General features: G+C 52.4%; 2 protein-coding genes across 2 annotated transcripts in view; one reads left to right on the top strand and one right to left on the bottom strand.

The window, feature by feature from the left end:
* LOC140681562 (uncharacterized) overlaps window positions 1-12,744 on the top strand; it is a 422,013-nt gene extending 409,269 nt beyond the window's left edge. Inside the window, 1 exon segment of the mRNA XM_072921494.1 lies at window positions 11,618-12,744. Within this exon segment, the coding sequence (XP_072777595.1) occupies window positions 11,618-12,302 (685 nt within the window). The 3' untranslated portion in view covers window positions 12,303-12,744.
* Window positions 1-18,501, bottom strand: part of LOC140681563 (uncharacterized) — a 305,451-nt gene that overhangs the window by 219,363 nt on the left and 67,587 nt on the right. The window lies entirely within an intron of this gene.

Below are 18,501 nucleotides of genomic sequence, written 5' to 3'. Positions count from 1 at the left end.
TGGCCATTGTGACACCGAAGAACTTCATGCCACCAAATATCCATGGGGACACAGCAGGGCATCATGGGACCCAGGAACTGCTGTTGGCAGTGTGGAAACTCCTGGAACCAGGGGCTGTTGTGACACTGCAGCACCAACACAGCTGCTGCACCTTGTCCCCTGCCCTGCACAGCTCCTTGGGAGGCACGGCAGGAGCAGCACCCTGGGAGCCTCAGGAATGCCCCTCTGGGATCCATGGCACACACTCCCAGGGGTTGGAATTCCAGTTCCCAGCCAGGAAAAGATGTTCCTGCCCTTGAAGGCAAAGTCCTTATGGAAGAGCCAAAAGCCAAGTGGAGAAAATCTTAGAGTGACATTTCACTGCCAGCCTTCATAACTTCACCCATGGTTGTCGTAGCTCATTGTCATGGTTTGACACGGGAAGAGAATTTTTTTTTGGAAGGAAGAGGTCCATCCAGTCAGGGGTCAGGTTTAGATACTGACACTTGGGGTGACCAATTGAAGGTGGACACGCCTCTGAGAACACAGAGGGGTTAAAAGCGGAATTCCCAGGAGGACTCGTCCTTCTTTGGTTCCGGTCACTGCATGGTACGGACCTCCCCTGCCCAGCCCGGGCTGGGTGGGGGAGGGGAGCCATGCGGCCTGCAGAGGTAGGCCAAGGAGATGAAGGATCGGGAACCAAGCTGGGCCAGCTCCTGCGGATGGAAGGGTGGAGAACATCTGGGATGTTTTTGTTCCCCCTCCCCTAAGCCAGAGGGAAAAGAGATAGAGAGCCAGCAGCACCTAGGAGTTTGCCGGCGGAGGAGAAGGAGGGGGGAGGGGAAGATGCCCAGCGTGGGAGACTAGAGAAAGAGTCCTGGGCTGAGATTGCAGCCATCCGGGGAGTCCGGGAATTTTAACCCTTTCCTGTGAAATGAAGGCTTTATGAAATATTACTCCTCCTGAATTTGAAGAAAAGAGAGACAGCCTGAAACCTCAGATGTTCAGAGAAGAAGGTTGGGGGGAGATGATAGAGTGGCTTTTGGCTGGACTCTGCTTGTTTACCATAGACTGAACCACTCTTTCTTTCAAGAGGGACTGCATTTTAGGGGGATGCATTGGTGAGCCAAGAGACCTTCTTCAGCAACTACCAGTTTTGGAGTGGACAGAGAGAGAGCTGAGGAGGGTGTGAGGATGCCCTCCATCTTCAGAGAAGAAGAGAAGGCGATCTCTGTCTTTTGGACCCTCGGCCCCAGGGGAAAATGGGGGGGACTCTAGTCCCGAATTGTGATACTGGACTGTTGTTCCTGGTGGTCCTTAGCAAAGCATCCTTAAAGGGGCCCTATAAGCAGTCTCTGTCCATGCATGGTGGTGAGAGCACTGTGACATGGAGAGGAGAGTGTCACACTGGCCGGTGTGTCTGGGCGGTGCCACGTGTGACATTGGAAACACAAGAGGTGGCAGCTGTGTTTCCCGGGGGTCTATGGTGCAAGGGGGACTCCTCTCTTCCCCGATGGACTCAGTATTGATTATATTGAAGGGTGAAAACTTGATTAAGGATCCAAATGGGTCTCGCTGGGGTTTGGTGGAGTTGGGTGGAGGGAGGAGAAATGTTTTGGAAGGTTTTCATTTCGAATTTTGTGTGTTTTTTTTCTTTCCTTTCTTTTCCTTTTATAGTAGTAGTAGTAGTAGTGTAATAAAGATTTTCCTTTGTTATTAAGTTTGGCCTGCTTTGCTCTGTTCTTGATCACATTTCACAGCATTTGATTGGTAAGTTGTATTTTCATGGGGCGCTGGCATTGTGCCAGCGTCAAACCATGACATGTTTATCCATGGGAAGCATTGGTAACCCACTTTCCACATGTTTGGTAGGGATTCTTCCGTCTGTAATTCAGAGCTCCTCCACACCACAGGTGAGAGACCCAACCTGGCAGATACTTGGGACGAGTGGACAAAAATGTTGCCCAATGCTCAAGAGGAACCCAAAGAATTGGACCTGTTGGGGTCGTTCAAGGCAACATACTGTGTCAAATTTTACTTTAGACGTCCAAAGAACAATTGGCCAGAAACTGACTCGACAAAAAAAACATAAAGAAAAGACAGATCACCCATTAGTAAAGCCTATAACTATCTGGATTAGTGCACTTACACCGCTCGGGTGATCTCTGTATCCTCTCTCCACCCCAAAGTATTACCCAAGGGAACATTTCTCATCTGTGGTGACAGAGTATGGGCTGGGATCCCCTCCCCCTCCCATCTTCAGGAGGTTCCTGTAGCCTTGGAAAAGTTTCTACCCTCACTCCAAATATTACCTTGTTACATAATTGGAAAAAAGAAAGCGAATGAAAACGCTACAAAAGATCCTACATGGAAGTTGATTAAAGTTGTGATCCAAAATTATATGATGGAACAAACCAAAAAAGATTGCAGTCTCCCTCTTCCTACCCTGGGTAGCTGCATCTAAAGCCCTTGGTGAAATAAATCACTTAGGGTGCTGTCTCAGTAAGCAAGCCAACGCTACCGCTGCCACCCTAAGCGATCTTTTAAAGGAAGAAGAAACCACGAGACATGCATCACTTCAAAATCGAGCAGTGATTGACTTCCTACTGCTAGCCCACGGACATAGCTGCCAAGACTTTGAAGGGATGCGTTGCATCAATCTCCCTTCACGCTCGGAATCCATCCACGCAAACATCCAGAAACTGAAGGAACTTGTGAAAGACTTAAAAGAAGAAAACAACCCAGACTGGGTCAATGACCTTTTCGGTCAATGGGGATTAATGGGATGGGTTGCATTTTGGTTAAGGGAATTTTGTGGATTTTCATTGTAATTGTCATTGTGTTAGCTATGTTCCCATGCCTTGTCCTCTGTTTTAAAAGAACTATAGGGCATGCCTTTTTACTAAATACAGAAAGTGGAGTTGCAGCAGTCAGAGGCCCTGCAAGGCCTCCCTGGCGGTCACTCACCTAAGATAAGAAATGCCTAAGTCACGGTGACTGGACCAAAGAAGCCCCTCTTCTGCATTCAGACCCTTCTTATCTCTCTGTAAGGCTATAGGTCATATTCTCCTCAAACCTGGCAACTGGACAATTTCCAATACCCCAGTACCCCATATAAACACCCATTTCTGCCCAGTTTGGCAGAAGAACTGTCACTGCATCCCTTCAGAGGAGCTGGCAATAAAGGACATCGCTGTGGAACCGCATACAGCCTTTTCCTCTCTCTATCCCTGTGTGTCTGCAGGAGGCACTTGTGAGCACAGAGCAAAATCACCAAGAGCTGAACTCACAGAGCTGAAATCACTCCAGAGGTGCTCGCTAAGTTGCCTGTGGCTGGGAGCTGAGCCGAGGGACCCAGACAGGCTGAGCCTGACAGCGCAGCGCTATCCGGACACCCACGGCAGCGGCAGCCCGGGGGTCAGATGGACCCCTGGGACCCCAGGCTGCATTAACCAGGAGTGACTGGGATCACAGAGGAACCATAAAGGAAGTTACTGCAGTAATACTGGGACTGTCTGGGAGTGACTGGAATCATACTGGGAGTGACTGGAATCATACTGGGTGATTTGGAGTGACAGGGACCTTACTGGCAGCAAATGGTACCATAATGAGAGTGACTGGGTTCATACTGGGATCATACTGGGAAGGACTGGAACCATACTAGGAGTGCCTGGAACTATTATAGGGGTGAATGGGAACACCTGGGAACATGCTGGGATCATGCTGGGATCACACTGGGAGTGACCAGGATGATACTGGGATCACACTGAGTGTAACTGGAAGTGACTGGGACCATACTGGGGTGACTGGGAGCCACAGGGCCCATGCTGGGAGTGGCCTGGGGGGAACTGGGGGAACTGGCCCAGCTGGGGCTCAGGGTTGTTCTCCCCCAGGGCTGCCCCGGGTCCTGCTGCCACCCCTGGCCCCACAGAGCCAAGGGACATGGGACAGGGACAGGGCACAGCCGAGGGACAGGGCACGGGGACAGGGACAGGGCACAGCCAGGGAACACGGCCTGGCCAAGGGACACTGAGCCCCAGCACTTTGGGCTGTTGCCCTTGGGCTCCCAGCACAGGCCCAGGGGCAGAATCCCCTCCAGAAACTGTTGTTTGCTTTCAGCTCTGCTCTGGAACATTCCCCAGGAGCCCCTGCAGTGGCTGCAGCCCAGCCGGGTGCCCGGGGCCACCAAAGCCGCTCCGGCAGTGCCCTCCTGCCCTGGGCAGGGCACGGAACACCCAAGGAAAGGCTTGTGCTGGGCTCAGGGCAGGGACAGGGCACTCCCCTGGTGCTGCCATGGGCACGACAGAGCCAGCCTGGGCAAAGGATTGGGATCGATGTCCCATGGAATCCCAGCAGGGATTACTTCTCATTGCACTGCTCTCATTGGATTGGTTATCAATTCCAATCATTTCCCCATGGAATTCCCATGGCAGTGGGTTAGAGGGGAGATCCATCCATGAAATTCTCAGCTGACTGGGATGAGAGTGAGATCTGGCCATGGAAATTCCATGGCAATTCCTGCATTCCCAAGTTCCCCATTTCTGAATCCCCCATTCCCATAGGAATTGCCCTTCCCCTCCTACACCCACTTTGTGCTCCAGAGCCTCCCGACCATATCTGATGTATTTTGGGGGCCTTTCCACACAGGTGTGTCCCAGGTAATGCTTCATCTGCTCCACCATGATCCCTCTGGATTCCCAGCACCTCTGGGATATCCAGGTGGCACCGCTGGACACTGCAAAGCTCCTGGATCCCAGCAGGAAAGAGATGAAATCCCAGCCCTCATAGCCGTACTGGTGGGATCCATGGATGCTCCATTGGACAGGAGGTCACAGCTGGAAACCCCCTGCACTGTGTGGAGACCTGGGAATGAGGAGAGAACAGACACATGGAGTCGTGTCCCAGCCCCTGGGAGCCCCTTGGAGCTCCCTGGATTCCCATCCCAGCCCCACAGATCCCCCCCATCCCCAGAGATCCCATCCCAGCCCCTCAGAGTCCTCCATTCCCACAGACCCCAGCCCAGCCCCCGGCTCCCCCCACTGCCCCTGCTCTGGTTGTACCGGCCCCGTCTCCAGGTCACTGTCAGCCACGGGCCAGTTCCTGTCCTTGAGCAGGGTCTGGATATCCCAATATCCCAGCTCTGGCTATCCCAATATCCCAGCTCTGGCTATCCCAATATCCCAGCTCTGGCTGTCCCAATATCCCAGCTCAGCTCCCGCCCCCATCCCTGGTGTCTGTGCCTCCATCCGGCCCCGCTCGCTGCCGCAGCGCTCGCGGAGGGTCCCGTCCACATCTCCCCCAAACAAGGACTGGGGGACCCCCGGGCCGGGCTCTGACAGCACCACTTCCAGGAACTGCAGGGAGTGGAAAACTGGGGGGACACAGAGATTTTGGGGAGCTGAGGGGGCTGAAAGTGAGAGTTTGGGGTTCAAGGGGGTCCACAGGCCAAGGAAAAGGGGGACATGAAGAGATGGCAGAGCTGGGGAGGAGGTTCAGGGGCTGAGAGCCAAGGAAAGGGGGTGCAGGGACTGGGAGAGCTGGGATGGGGTGTCCAGGGAATCCTGTGCCCAGGAAAGGGGGTGCCAGGGCTCCTGAGTGTGAGGAAAGGAGGAGCTGGGAGCTGGGAAAGGCAGGAATGGGGGCCCAGGGGTCCCAGGTAGGGAAAAAGGTGGGGCTGGGGGCTGGGAGAGGTGTGGGCTGGGAACAGGTTGTGTTGGTGCCGGATAAGGGGGTGCAGGGGGGTCTCAGTGCCTGGCAAAGGGGTAAAAGGGTGTCTTGGTTCTCAGGAATGAGGGTGCAGGGGGGTCTCAGGGTCACGGAAATGGGGGGGGCAGGGATGGAGAGGGAGAAGTGAGTTCCAGGGGTCCTTGAGCCCAGGAAAGGGGAGTCCAGGGTTTCCCAAAAAGGGGTACCAGGGTGGGGACACCCGGGGTGTTTGGGAAGGGGGAGTTCAGAGGGTCTCTGGTTTTGCACAAAGGTGGGGCTGGGGGCTGGGAAAGGCAGGAATGGGGGTCCAAGGTGTTCCAAGGCGTTCCAGGATCAGGCACACGGGAAATCTAGAGGCTGGGAGCAGGGAAAAGGGGAGCAGGGGGTCCTGATGTCCGGAAATGGGGGATTCAGGCGGGTCCCTGTGCAGGATAAGGGGAGCAGGGGGGGTCCCGGTGCCGGCAATGGCGATTCAGGGTCCCGGTGCCCGGGGTCCCACTCCCCCCTCGCCCGCCAGGAGCGCCCCCAGCCCCAGCGCTGGAGCCACCGCGCTGCTCCTCCTCACTCCCAGTAGGATCCCAGTATGATCCCAGTAGGATCAGTCACCCAGGAGCTGCTCCCAGTATGATCCCAGTACAGCCCAGTCACTCCTGGCATCCCCCCACCCCTCTTTGCGTTCCGACCTGTCCCGGCTCCATCCCCGCCCCTCCCGCGGCTGCGGGGAGGAGGAGGAGGAGGGAGGAAGAGGCGGAGCGGCAGCGGGAGCAGCAGGAGGAGCGGGGAGGATGAACCGCGGGGCTCCGGCTCTGCCTGAACTCGCAGCACCCCGGGAGCGTCGCCCCCATCCCGCAGGTGCCCGGGCAGGGGGAGCTGGCCCCAAATATCCCGGGGCTCCCTGGGTTTGGGGTTTTTGGGGGGATGTTTGGAGCTGGCGGGGCTCCAAGGCCGAGCCGCAGCTGCCCTCGGGGGGACATCGGGGGTCCCCGGGAGGTGTTTTTGGGGGGTCCCGGTGCGGGTGGCGGCAGAGCCCCGGCGGGGCCAGGGGGGATGCGGGTCCCCCCGCGGTGCGGGTTGGGCTTCCCGGCCGGGCCCTCCGAGCTCTGCCGGGGCCGCGTGGGGACCGCGCGGGAGCGGCGGGAGCGGCGGGGGGACCCCGGATTTGGGGAGCCCCGGGAGAGCCGCGGCTTCCCTGGGCGGGAGCGCAGAGAGAGGAGAGCCCCAGGAGCCCCAGCGGGGACCCCGAGAGGGGGGACCCCTGGCAGTGCCGGCACCCGGCAATGGGGGTGCTGGGGCTGGAGGGGCGGCATGGCCGGGAAAGGGGTTCGGGGGTACCGGGGCCGCCAGGGGCTGCTCCCAGCAGGTGCCCAGTTCCTACCCCTGTGTGCTTCCAGTTTCCTGGGCACTCCCAGGATGAGCCCAGTCAGTCCCAGTATCACCCTGGTCACTTCCCCTCACTCCCTGCAGGATCCCTGTTTCTCCCAGCATGAGCCCAGTCATTCTCAGTCATTCCCCATTGTGACGCTATTTGCCCTCAGCAAGTCCCAGTTGCTCCCACTTTTCTCCGGTGTGTTCCCACTTCTCCCAGTTGCTCCTAGTATAGTCCCAGTCACTCCCAGTATGATCCCAATATGAGTCCAGTATGATCCCAGTCTGCCCCAGCAGGGCCCCAGTCACTCACACTTGCCCCCAGCATGGTCCCAGTTGCCCCCAGCACATTCCCAGTGGCTCCCAGTGTGGTCCCAGTCACCACCTGCATGTTCTTAGGTACTCCCAGTACATCCCAGTTGCCTGGAACATTCTCAGAGTCTTTGCCAGGCACTCCCAGTTACCTCAGCATGGTTCAGCTGCCCCCAGTTTTATCCCAGTCACTGCCAGTACCTCCCAGTTGTCACCTGCATGACTCCTGTCATTCCCAGTTGCTCCCAGTTGCTCTCAGGGTGTGTGCATTTGGCTCCCAGCATGGGCCTGGCAGCTCCCAGTAACCCCCAGTCAGGGTCCCTTGGCACCCACTGTAATCCCAAGATGATCCCAGTCACTCCCAGTATGATGCCAGTGCCCCCCAGTGTGATCCCAGTTGCTCCCTGTCAATGCCAACATGACCCCAGTAACCACCAGTATGATCCCTATGACTCCCAGTATCTCCCAGTATATCCCAGTCACTCCCAGCATACTCCCAGTCCCTCCCACTTCCTCCCAGTTACTTTCAGCATGATTCCAGTTGCTCACAGCCACTCCCAGTCAATCCCAGTATGATTCCTGTCACCCTCCATGGACCTGGCTCCTCCCAGTCTCACCCAGCATGGACCCGGCTGCTCCCACTGTGATCCCAGTATGATCCCAGTTGCTGCCAGAATAGTTGCAGTTGTTCCCAGTTCCTCCCAGTATGATCCCAGGTGTCCCTAGAATAGTCCCAGTCCCTCTCAGCATGGTCCCACTCACTCCCAGCTGTCCCCAGCATGGTTCCAGCTGTTCCCAGTGTGGTTCCAGTCCCCCCAGTATGGTCACAGACACTCCCAGTGTATTCCAGTTGGCCCAGTAAGGTTCTGGTGACCTCAGAATGATCGCAGTCTTTCCCAGTTACTCCCAGTTGCCTCCAGCATGATCCCAGTTTCTGGCAGTTGCCCAAAGTGTGGTCCCAGTCGCTCCCAGTATGAACCCAGTTTCCCCATTTGTGGTCTCAGTCCCCTCAGCACGGTTCCAGTACCTTCCAGTTGGTCCCAGTTGCTTCCAATGTGTCCAGATTTTCCTCCCAACATGGGCCCAGTAGCTCCCAGTGACCCCCAGCCAGGATCCATTCACACCTGCTGGAATCCCAGTGGCTCCCAGGATGATCCCAGCTGCACCCAGTCCCCCCCAGTATTGTTCCAGTCACTCCCAGTATGATTCCAGCCCTGCCCAGAATGACTCCCTGTCACTCCCAGTGTGGGCCCAGTTGCTCCCAGTCACCTCCAGCATGGTTCCAGTCACAGCCAGCACACTTCCAGTCATTCCCAGTATGATGCCAGCCAGTTCCAGTAGGATCCCAGTATGAATCCAGCATGGGCACAGCTGCTCCCATTATCATCCACTGTGGTTCCAGTTGTTCCCATTTACCTCCACTGTGGTTTCAGTCTCTCCCAGTGTATCCCAGTTGCTCCCACCATGTTCCCAGTCACTCCAGTTGTCCTCAGTTGCTTCCAGCCTGATCCCAGTTGCTCCAAGTAAGATCCAGTAGGATCCCAGTTGTCCCCAGCATGCTTTCAGTTGCTTCCTGTTCTCCCCAGTGTGATCCCAGTTGCCCCCAGTTGTCCCTTGTATCAACCCCATCACTCCCCATATGATCCCAGTTGCTCCCAGCATGGTGCCAGTCATGCCCAGTTGTCCCCGGTGTAGACCCACTCACTTCCACTCGCTCTCAGTTCTCCCCAGCATGGTCCCCGTTGTTCCCAGTGTGTTCCCAGTCACCTCAGTAAGGTTACAGACATCCCCAGTAAATCCCAGTTGCCTTCAGCATCTCTGTGGTCATTCCCAGACACTCCCAGTGATCCCAGTAAGGTGCTTGTTATCCCAGTATTATCTCAGTCATGCCCAGTATGTCCCAGTTGTCTCCAGCCTGCATCCAGTCATTCCCAATTCCTCCAGTTTGCTTGCAGCATGATCCCAGTTTTTCTCAGTTGCTCCCAGTAGCCCAAAGTGGGATCCCAGTTGCTTCCTTTCATCACCACTATGAGCCCAGTAACCTCCAGTATGATCCTTGTCACATGCCAGCACTCCCAGTATGGTCCCAGTATAATCCCAGTAACTTCCAATCACTTGCAGTATGGTCCCAGTTGCTTCCAGCTACATCAACCCAGTCAATCCCAGTAGGATGCCATTTGCTCCCAGAGTGCTCCAAGTTGCTCCCAGTCACCCCCAGTACAGGGATGCTGTGTATGGTGTGTTCCCAGTCACTCTCAGACACTCCCAGTATTAGTCCAGTCCCTCCCAGTATGATCCAGAGATGATGCCAGTGTGCTCCCAGTCAGTGCCAATATGAACCAGTTGTGCTCCACATGGTTCCAGTTGCCCCTTTCACCCTCACTGTCCCTCCCAGTCTCTCACAGTGTCCCCCAGTTCCTTCCAGCATATTCCCACTCACTCCCAGTTCCTTCCAGCGCGATCCCATTTGCTCACAACCGCTCCCAGTCAGCCTCAGTGTCGTGGCACTCACTGCCAGTATGATCCCAGTCACCTCCAGCATGATCCCAGTATAAGCCCAGTTGTTTCCAGTCATCCCCAGCAGGCACCCAGTGACTTCCAGTTCCTCCCAGTTGCTCCTAGCATGATCCCAGTTGCTCACAGCTGCTCCCAGTCACCCTCATCATGCTCCCAGTCCCTCCCAGTATATCCCATTTGCCCCCAGCATGGTCTCAGTTGGCCCCCGTAGGCTCCTACTCTGTGTCAGTATGATCCCAGTACGATCCCAGTCTCCCTCGGGGTGGCTGCAGTCTGCCCTGGCATGGGCCCAGCTGCTCCCAGTATGATTCCAGTACAATCTCAGTACAAACCAGTCCTTCCCAGTGCTGCCACTCCTGGCATCCCCGAGCCCTCTCTGTGTTCCCCCCTCCTGATCTCCTGAGAGGAGCCCCAAGGGCCGGCAGTGCCCAGGCAGGGTCCCCAGGCAGCCCCAGTTTGGATGTGCAGCCCCCAGTTTCCCCAGTTTGCCTCTCCTTTGGCCCGGGCCGGGTTTCCCCCTGGAACAGCGGCTGGGAGCAGCCGAGAGCCCCGCGCTGCCCATCCCGACCTGTCCCGGCTCCATCCCCGCTCCTGCCGCGGGCTGCCGGGGCTGCGGGAACGGGAACCGAGGGTGTCGCTGCTGCTGGGGGAGGAGGAGGAGGGAGGGAAGGGCAGGGATGAAGGAGGAGCGGGAGGTGGGGATGGGGAGGAGGAGGAGGAGGGGGTATGGAAGGGGAGGGATGGAAGAGGAGAAGGAGGTGGGGATAGCGAGGGGCAGGAGGAGGAGGAGGAGGGGGGATGGAAGAGGAGGGGCGTCAGGAAGAGGAGGAGGAGGTTGAAAGGCGGATCGAGCAGAGGAGAGAGAAGCGCGCGGTCAGCCCTGCCTGAATTCGCAGCCCCCACCTGTGGGATCATCGCCCCCCATCCCGCAGGTGAGCGGGGAGGGGGAGCTCGGGCCAGGTCTCCTGGGGGGTGCCTGGGTTGGGTTATTTGGGGAGATGTTTGGAGAAGGAAGAACTGCGAAGCTGAGCGGAAAAGGCCCCTTGGGGGGACTCCTTGGAGCCCCTGTAGCCCAGAGCAGGGAAGAAGGGGAGAAGGGAGCCCGTGAGCCCAAACAGCCCCGGCACCCCTGAATGGGGAGAGCCAAGAGAGGGGAGCTTTTGGGATCGCTGGGACTCCCGGCAGCCTGGGGAGGGCGGGCACGGAGGAGAAGGGGGACCCCCAATCCAAGCGTGATGCCAGCAGCTGGGACAGGGGGGAGCCCCGAACCGCAAAGGGGAGGCAGCAGGGACGGGGAACTCCTGGGAGGCTTTTTCAGGGTGTTTGGGAGTTTTTTATGGAGCCCAGGTGGCCAGGGACTTCTAGGGATGGACTGGGACAGAGGGAGATTCAAACTCAACGTGCTCATCCCTTGTTTTCCCCAAACCAGGATTTCCCATTCCCAACCCCTGGGAGGCTGCGAGGAAGAGGAAGAGCCTCTCCTTGTCCTTCCTCCCGCAGAGCAGGAGCTGAAGATGGAGAGCAGGGAGGACAAATCCCCGCGGCAGAACCTGGTGGGAGAGGCCATTTTGAGCGGCTCCAGGGTGCAGGAACCCGACGGGGAGGAAAAGCCCCGGAGATCCCGCACGAGGAGGGGCTGCAAACGCAGATCGCGGGGATCTGAGGGGGAAAGACCCACCCTGGGCCGGGGAGGCGGCCGGAGATGGAGCCAGAGCTCGGAGCTGGGGATCCCTGAGCAGCTCCATGATGGGGAGAAGCCCCACAAGTGCTCAGAGTGTGGGAAGAGCTTCAGCCGGAACTCTGACCTGATCAGGCACCAGAGGACCCACACTGGGGAGAGGCTCTACGAGTGTGGGGAGTGTGGGAAGAGCTTCAGCCACAGCTCCAGCCTGATCAAGCACCAGAGGATCCACACTGAGGAGAGGCCCTACCAGTGTTCCAAGTGTGGGAAAAGGTTTCAAACCAGCTCCTGTCTCCTCCTGCACTATCCAGTTCACACAGAGGAGAGGCGCTTCTGCTGCCCTGTCTGCGGGAAGGGATTCAGGAAGAACTCCAACCTCACCAGACACCGGCACATCCACACTAGGGAGAGGCCCTACGAGTGTTCTGAGTGTGGGAAGAGCTTCAGCCGGAGCTCCCACCTGATCGTGCACCAGAGGATCCACACTGGGGAGAGGCCCTACGAGTGTTCCAAGTGTGGGAAGAGGTTTCAGACCAGCTCCTGTCTCCTCCGGCACTATCGGGTTCACATGGAGGAGAGGCCCTTCTGCTGCCCCGACTGTGGGAAGGGATTCAGGGACAACTCCACCCTCATCCAGCATCGCCGCATCCACACTGGGGAGAGGCCCTACGAGTGTGGGGAGTGTGGGAAGAGATTCTCAAGGAACTCTCACTTGACCGAACACCAACGGAGGCACCGGTAAGGGAAGCCCTGCGAGTGCCCCGAGTGCGAGAAGAGCTAAACTCCATCCCCCACTGGAGGACCCACATTGGGCACAGCCCTGGTGACCCACATTCCCTGTCATCCATGTTGGGAACACACCTGGCTGCTTCTCCTTTTGTGTTGACCTGCATGTTTTTCTCTTCTCAATCTCTCTGCACTCCAAAAGCCAAGAGGGATCGATCTTTCACCTCAAAACCACTCACATCCCACTGACAACAAATGAATTTTAACCCACAGAGCCTCAATCCCGCCTCAAATTGTTTGTTCCCACCTCAAAAAAAACCAATCCCACACCAAACTCACTCGAATCCACATCTGCCAGGGTGAGATGGGTTTGGGAGGAGATTGGGAGAAGTGGGATCCCAGTTTGGAGCAGTGAGATGGGGATTGTGTGGGGCTGGGTGGCTGGGATGTATTTGATAGCAAATAAAACTTTCAGACTTAGTGATTTCTTTGCCATTCATCTCCAGTCTGTGGCAGTTCTGTTTTTCAGGGCACCACCTTCTCAGCTGATTGTGTCCTCCTTTCCCTCCCACCTCTCTTTGCCTGCTCTGTTTCTCTCTCCGTGTCTCCCTTGACCCAGGGGACCTCCAAAGATCCTCCCCCAATTTAATTTCCTCAGGGACTACCAAAGATCCTTCCCTGATTTAATTGAATCCTCCTCTAATTAAATTGCCCCCTCTGCCCCCAATGACCCAACCCTGATTTTTAAATTATTTTATTTCCCAATTATTATTTTAATTCTTAGTTCAGGAGCTTAAGTTATGGAGGCCAGCAGTGAAATGTCTCTGTAAGATTTTGCTCCACTTGGCTTTCAGCCCCTTCTCAAGAGCTTTGCCTTCGAGGGCAAAGGGAATGTCTTTTCCTGGCTGGGAGCTGAAATTCCAGACCTCTGGAATGTGTGCAGGGCCATATAGACTGGGATCAACCAGAGATTGGGATCAAATATGCACTGAGATCCTGTGGTCTAGGATCAACTAAGGACTGGGATAAATTAGGGACTGGGGCCCTACAGACTGGAATGAACTGAACTGGGATCAAATATGGACAAGGATCAAATATGGACTGGGATCCTATGAACTGGTATCAACAAGGGACTCGGATAAAATAGGGACTGGGATCCTACAGACTGGGATCAAATTGAGACTGAGATCATATGGACTTGGATCAACTGGAGACCTGGATCAACTACGGACTGTGTTCAAATAGAGACTGGGATCAGATGTGGATTGGGATCCTATGGACTGGGATCAAATATAGACTGGGATAAAATTGGGACTGGGGTCAGATATGGACTGGGATCATATGGCCTGGGATCATATGTCTTGGGGAAGCTCAAATAGGAAAGCCTTATAAATATGACTGCCTGGCAAAAGGTTTTGAAAATTCCAGAGACTGAGATGGTAACAAGTTGTGACATACCAAACCGTAGTTACTGCACAAGTAGAACACAATAGCACAGCCAGGATGAAGACAATCCCCCCTTCTGGTTGAACAATGCCCTTACCTACAGGTAGGTCCAAGGGTCAAATGGACTGTTGGATCTCACCCCAATGTATGGTTCATCCCACACCTGTAACCCTCCCCTGAAGTATCAGGAGTCTGTGACCCCATTGGCCTGAGTCTTGTTCCAGCCCACCTTGAAGCCCCTGACAAGGAGTCCCTGAGGAGCCAGACGCTTTCTTGGAACTTCCCTTCTCTTGGAACTGCCCCTCTCCTGGAACATCCTCTTGGGATCCTCTCTTATCTCCCTCTACCCCTTGCCTCTCCCTTCCCCCACGCCCTCGGGCCTGCCACGGGTCAGGTCTGGTGACTCCAAGCAGGGCCTTTCACCCTCTCTAATAAACCAGATATTCTAAGGGCAGCCTTCAGAGATCTCTCGTCTCCATCCACCCAAACCATCCTGGAGTCCAGCGTCCTCGCAATATGGACTGGGATCAACTAGGGACTGGGATCAAATATAGTCTGGGATAAAATAGGGACTGGGATCAAATATGGACAGGGATCAAATATAGTCTGGGATAAAATAGGGACTGAGATCCTACAGATTGAGATCCTAAAGACTGGGATAAACTAGACTGAGATCAAATAGGGTCTGGGATCAACTCGAGATTGGGATCAAATATGGATTGGGATCCAAGGGACTGGGATAAATTGGACTGAGAAAGCCTGGAATGGAATCAAATAGCGCCTGGGACCCTATGGACTGGGATCCTATAGACTGGAATCCTATAGGCTGGGATAAAAATGGGAATGGGATCAAATAGGGACTGGGACCGTATGGACTGGGATGAACTGGACTGGGATTATATGGAACTTGAATTACATGGAACTGGGATCCTATTGACTGGGATAAACTGGACTGGGATTATATGGAATTGAGATCCTATGCAACAGAATAAATGGAACTGGGATAGCCTGGAATGGAATGGAATCAAACAGGGCCTGGGACGCTGTGGACTGGGATTATATGGAACTATGATGTTGGTGAGCGTGTCGCGGGAAACAAGCTTCATGCTGTCATGATCAACAAGTTTCAGTTTATTGGAGTAGATTACAGTTTCTTTATACAAGCGCTAATTAGTTTATACATATTGCAAAAGCGAAGCTCAGGATTGGTTACGTTTCTATTAACACATATATCTCTTTGCGATAAGCTTTGCAGTTACTGTTTCTTTATACTTGATTATTTTTCTGCATACTAAGCAATATTTCATCTTTAACTAGACACCTGTATGCTCAAGGTTGTTAGGAGATATCTGTTTCTCAAGGTTGTTAGGAGACATCTGTTTCTCAAGGGCATAGTTTTCATTCTACAAGTCACATATTTTCACACTTTCATCAACTTAACCCTTTCGTGTCTCTTGCTGCGCAGCCATTCTTCAGCTAAACTCTCGACATTTCCCCTGTTTTCTGTATAAGCAAGCAAGGATGTGTTCTATTTTTGTTCTATAATTGACATTAAAGTCTTTTGCAAGCACTGAAATACACACGGCAATGTAAGCATTAAAATTACTATAACTAACAATCTTATTATCATAAGCTGCAAAAGGTGTTTAAGCTACTCCGTAATTCTTCATGATTTAAATGATAATTTAAAAAATGTATCATCCTTCTGTAACACCTGAACATGTTATTGCAAACGCTGAATTTTTTTATGAATAGATTCGGAACTATTTTTTTAATTTATACAGCACATGCCTTCAAATTTTTCGCACTCATGTCTTTGTGCTATTTGAATTCATTTGAGCTCGGGTCCATGTTTTGAACTCTGCTATGGGACCCAACGAGACTCCAATTAAATAAGTATTAAAGGAGTTAGACGGTGTGGCTAACAACAGGCAGAATGAATCTTGCCTAGTTTGTTTGGCTTAAGTGATCCGCATATTTTCTCTTTTTGTTAATGTCAAGGATTTTAGATACTTCAACGACCAAAATACTGCTTAATAAAAACATTGAGGCCCACCACATATTTCTTAGGTTTTTGAATGCTCTGTTTTAACATGAAAGAAACAAATTTAATTCTAAACATAAACTATAACTTCTAATAAACTAACTTCTGATAAATTTAACTTCACACTTCTGATATTCTAAGTTATTTCTCTGTGCTTTACAAAATTAATTTTTATTAGAACTGGATTAATCACAGGATGTTCTAGGCAAACTGTTGTTATTGACGTTGTTATCACTGAAGGTTGGTATCTTTTTCATCTATTTTTAAAATTCTGTTTCTGCCTTTTCATATCAATGCAGCAAGAGCATCTGTCCTGCCCATCACACGACTTCTTGGTTGGATGGGTAAAAACACTCACTCAAGCAGGATTGCTGTTGATCTACGTTGGAACTCCCTCTTTTTTCTTTTGCCATTGAAAGACAATGGCAAAATCAACAGAAAAATTACAGGCATTACTAAAACTTACTAAAACTTAGCAAAAAATTTTAAAACATCATTAAAACCACACTTATTAAAAAAAAAAAAAACAAACTCTAAAGCCCACGATCTTCTGTGGGTGAAACACAAATCTTTGCACAATTCACTTTTGCTGTGCATCTTCTGATCCACTTGTGGAGAGATCAGTGCTCTCTTGCAATTGATAAGTTCTACATTTTTCACTGAAATCTATCCATATTCTGCACCTGTTAAAACACAAATAAACCCAACACCCTCCACAGGGACTGGAGGGTCCTCTCTCAATTCTGTTCCCTAAAACTTGCATGAAGAAATGGAAATATCAACATCTTTGTTATAAACATGAAAAAACATTAAAAACAAAACAATGCACATAGTAAAGAAACTAACAACAAATAAAAATCAATCAGATAATATACAATTAATATTACATATAAAATCACAGTTACTAAATGCTATACTATCAAATTGTCATCCCAGAGTCTGCAGCAGCTGATAAACCTTAAAACAACAGAGATTTGGATAAAACATGTCCGGATCATGTCTCTCCAAAACTCCCTTGAGGCTCAGCTGCCTTATAGGATCAAATTGTCAAGCCAAAAGGACTTGAATACTTTTTGATGCAGAAAACACCTGGGTCAATCACACCAGCCACATAGAGCCAGAGCTTGGCCAGAGCTCAAACCCTAATTGGAGGATATGTATTAACACATTATAAAATGAAAGTCTTAGAAATAACTGTTATAAGTAGAAAAAACCCTATTATTAAAATCTTATCAAACCATCAAATAATTGTACTTGTCCAAAATTTCTTTTAAGACAAAAATTCTCTAAATACAACAAACCTTTTCTTTAGAAATCTGAAAATTTGACTGAAATCTTGAACCAAAACTTGGACAATAAATTTTTAAAAGAAGATGAATTGCAGCTGCATAGAAGATTAGACAAAGAAAACACATGAGTAGTTAAAAAATCAAAAACACAGGATCCTGAAAAAACATATCTTGCAATCAATCACCTAAAAAGACAATAAAACATATGAAATCTGACTGTAAATATTAAAACAACACCTCAATACCATAACATCTTAATAATAATTCTTATCACAAAAATCAGAAAACTTACATTATATGATCAACCTATCAACAAGAAATGTTTAAAATAGTTTAAGACAATCTTTTCAAAGCGTTCATATAACATTAGTAACAATCATTACTTATCATTACCTACAAAAACTTGACTATTATCATTTATCTTATTATCTATAAAAACTCAAAAATCATAATTACTTATATTATTATCTATAAAAACTCAAAAACAGAAATTGCGAACTCAATGCCAACATTCTATTTGACTGAAATTCCTCAAATTTTTGTTTTCAGAAACATTTTTGGCAATTAAATCTATATTAACATTTCTATCTTTCATCCACATTGTATTTGAAATAACTTTGATTTGCATAATGTCCATTCCTCTTGGCATCTTGGAAAACACTCGGTACTGCTATACTTTTTCATTACGTCTTCTGACTTTTGCAAGGAATTGGAAAAATGCTGTTGAAATTTTTGCTGTAGTGTTGCCATCTCGCCATCGGTGACACTGCTGCTCTCGGGGTTGTTGTTACCGTGGCAACCAGGCTGTGCAGCGTCTCCGCCGCCATTGCGGGGTGCTGCGGGGAGATGAGGGGGCGGCGCCGTCTCGCTCCCGTCCTTGCTGCGTCACTGTGGGGACGGGAGAGGAGACGCCCCTGATGCGGCCGCGCCCCGCCTGCTCCGACTCCAGCGCGGCCGAGCCCCCGGGAACGCCCATCTCCCTCCTCGCGCTGTTGCTCAGCAACAAGGAGCCTTCTGTCTCTCGGCTGAAGTCCGCTCCGCCCCGGGGCCGCCTCAGGCTCGGTGCTGGCCGGCCCTGCTCTGCCTGGCCCCGCTCTGCCTGGCCCCGCTCTGCCTGGCCCCGCTCTGCCTGGCCCTGCACCCGCCGCTCCGCGCTGCCACTTCGCGCTGCCGCTTCTGCGGTCCGCCCGGGCGGCTGGCCGGTGCTCACCGCCGCACCCTGCTGCTCTCCGCCACAGCCCGTTGCCTTAGTTCTGCCAACCCGTTCCACAAGGGACGAGGAAGGGCTTTCTGTAACTTTTTCTTGCCTTTGTATCTTGTTTTGTGATCGCTTGTTCCTGCTACAATTGACATGCCGCGCTGGGTTGCTCGCCGCCGCTGCCGCTGCTGCGGGGGGGCGAGGGGCCAGCACCGCTTCTCTCCCGTCTCCGCGTTCT

Source organism: Taeniopygia guttata, chromosome 37 (genome assembly GCF_048771995.1).
Source record: "Taeniopygia guttata chromosome 37, bTaeGut7.mat, whole genome shotgun sequence".
NCBI lineage: Eukaryota > Metazoa > Chordata > Aves > Passeriformes > Estrildidae > Taeniopygia > Taeniopygia guttata.
This window is presented reverse-complemented; position numbering and strand designations above follow the sequence as displayed.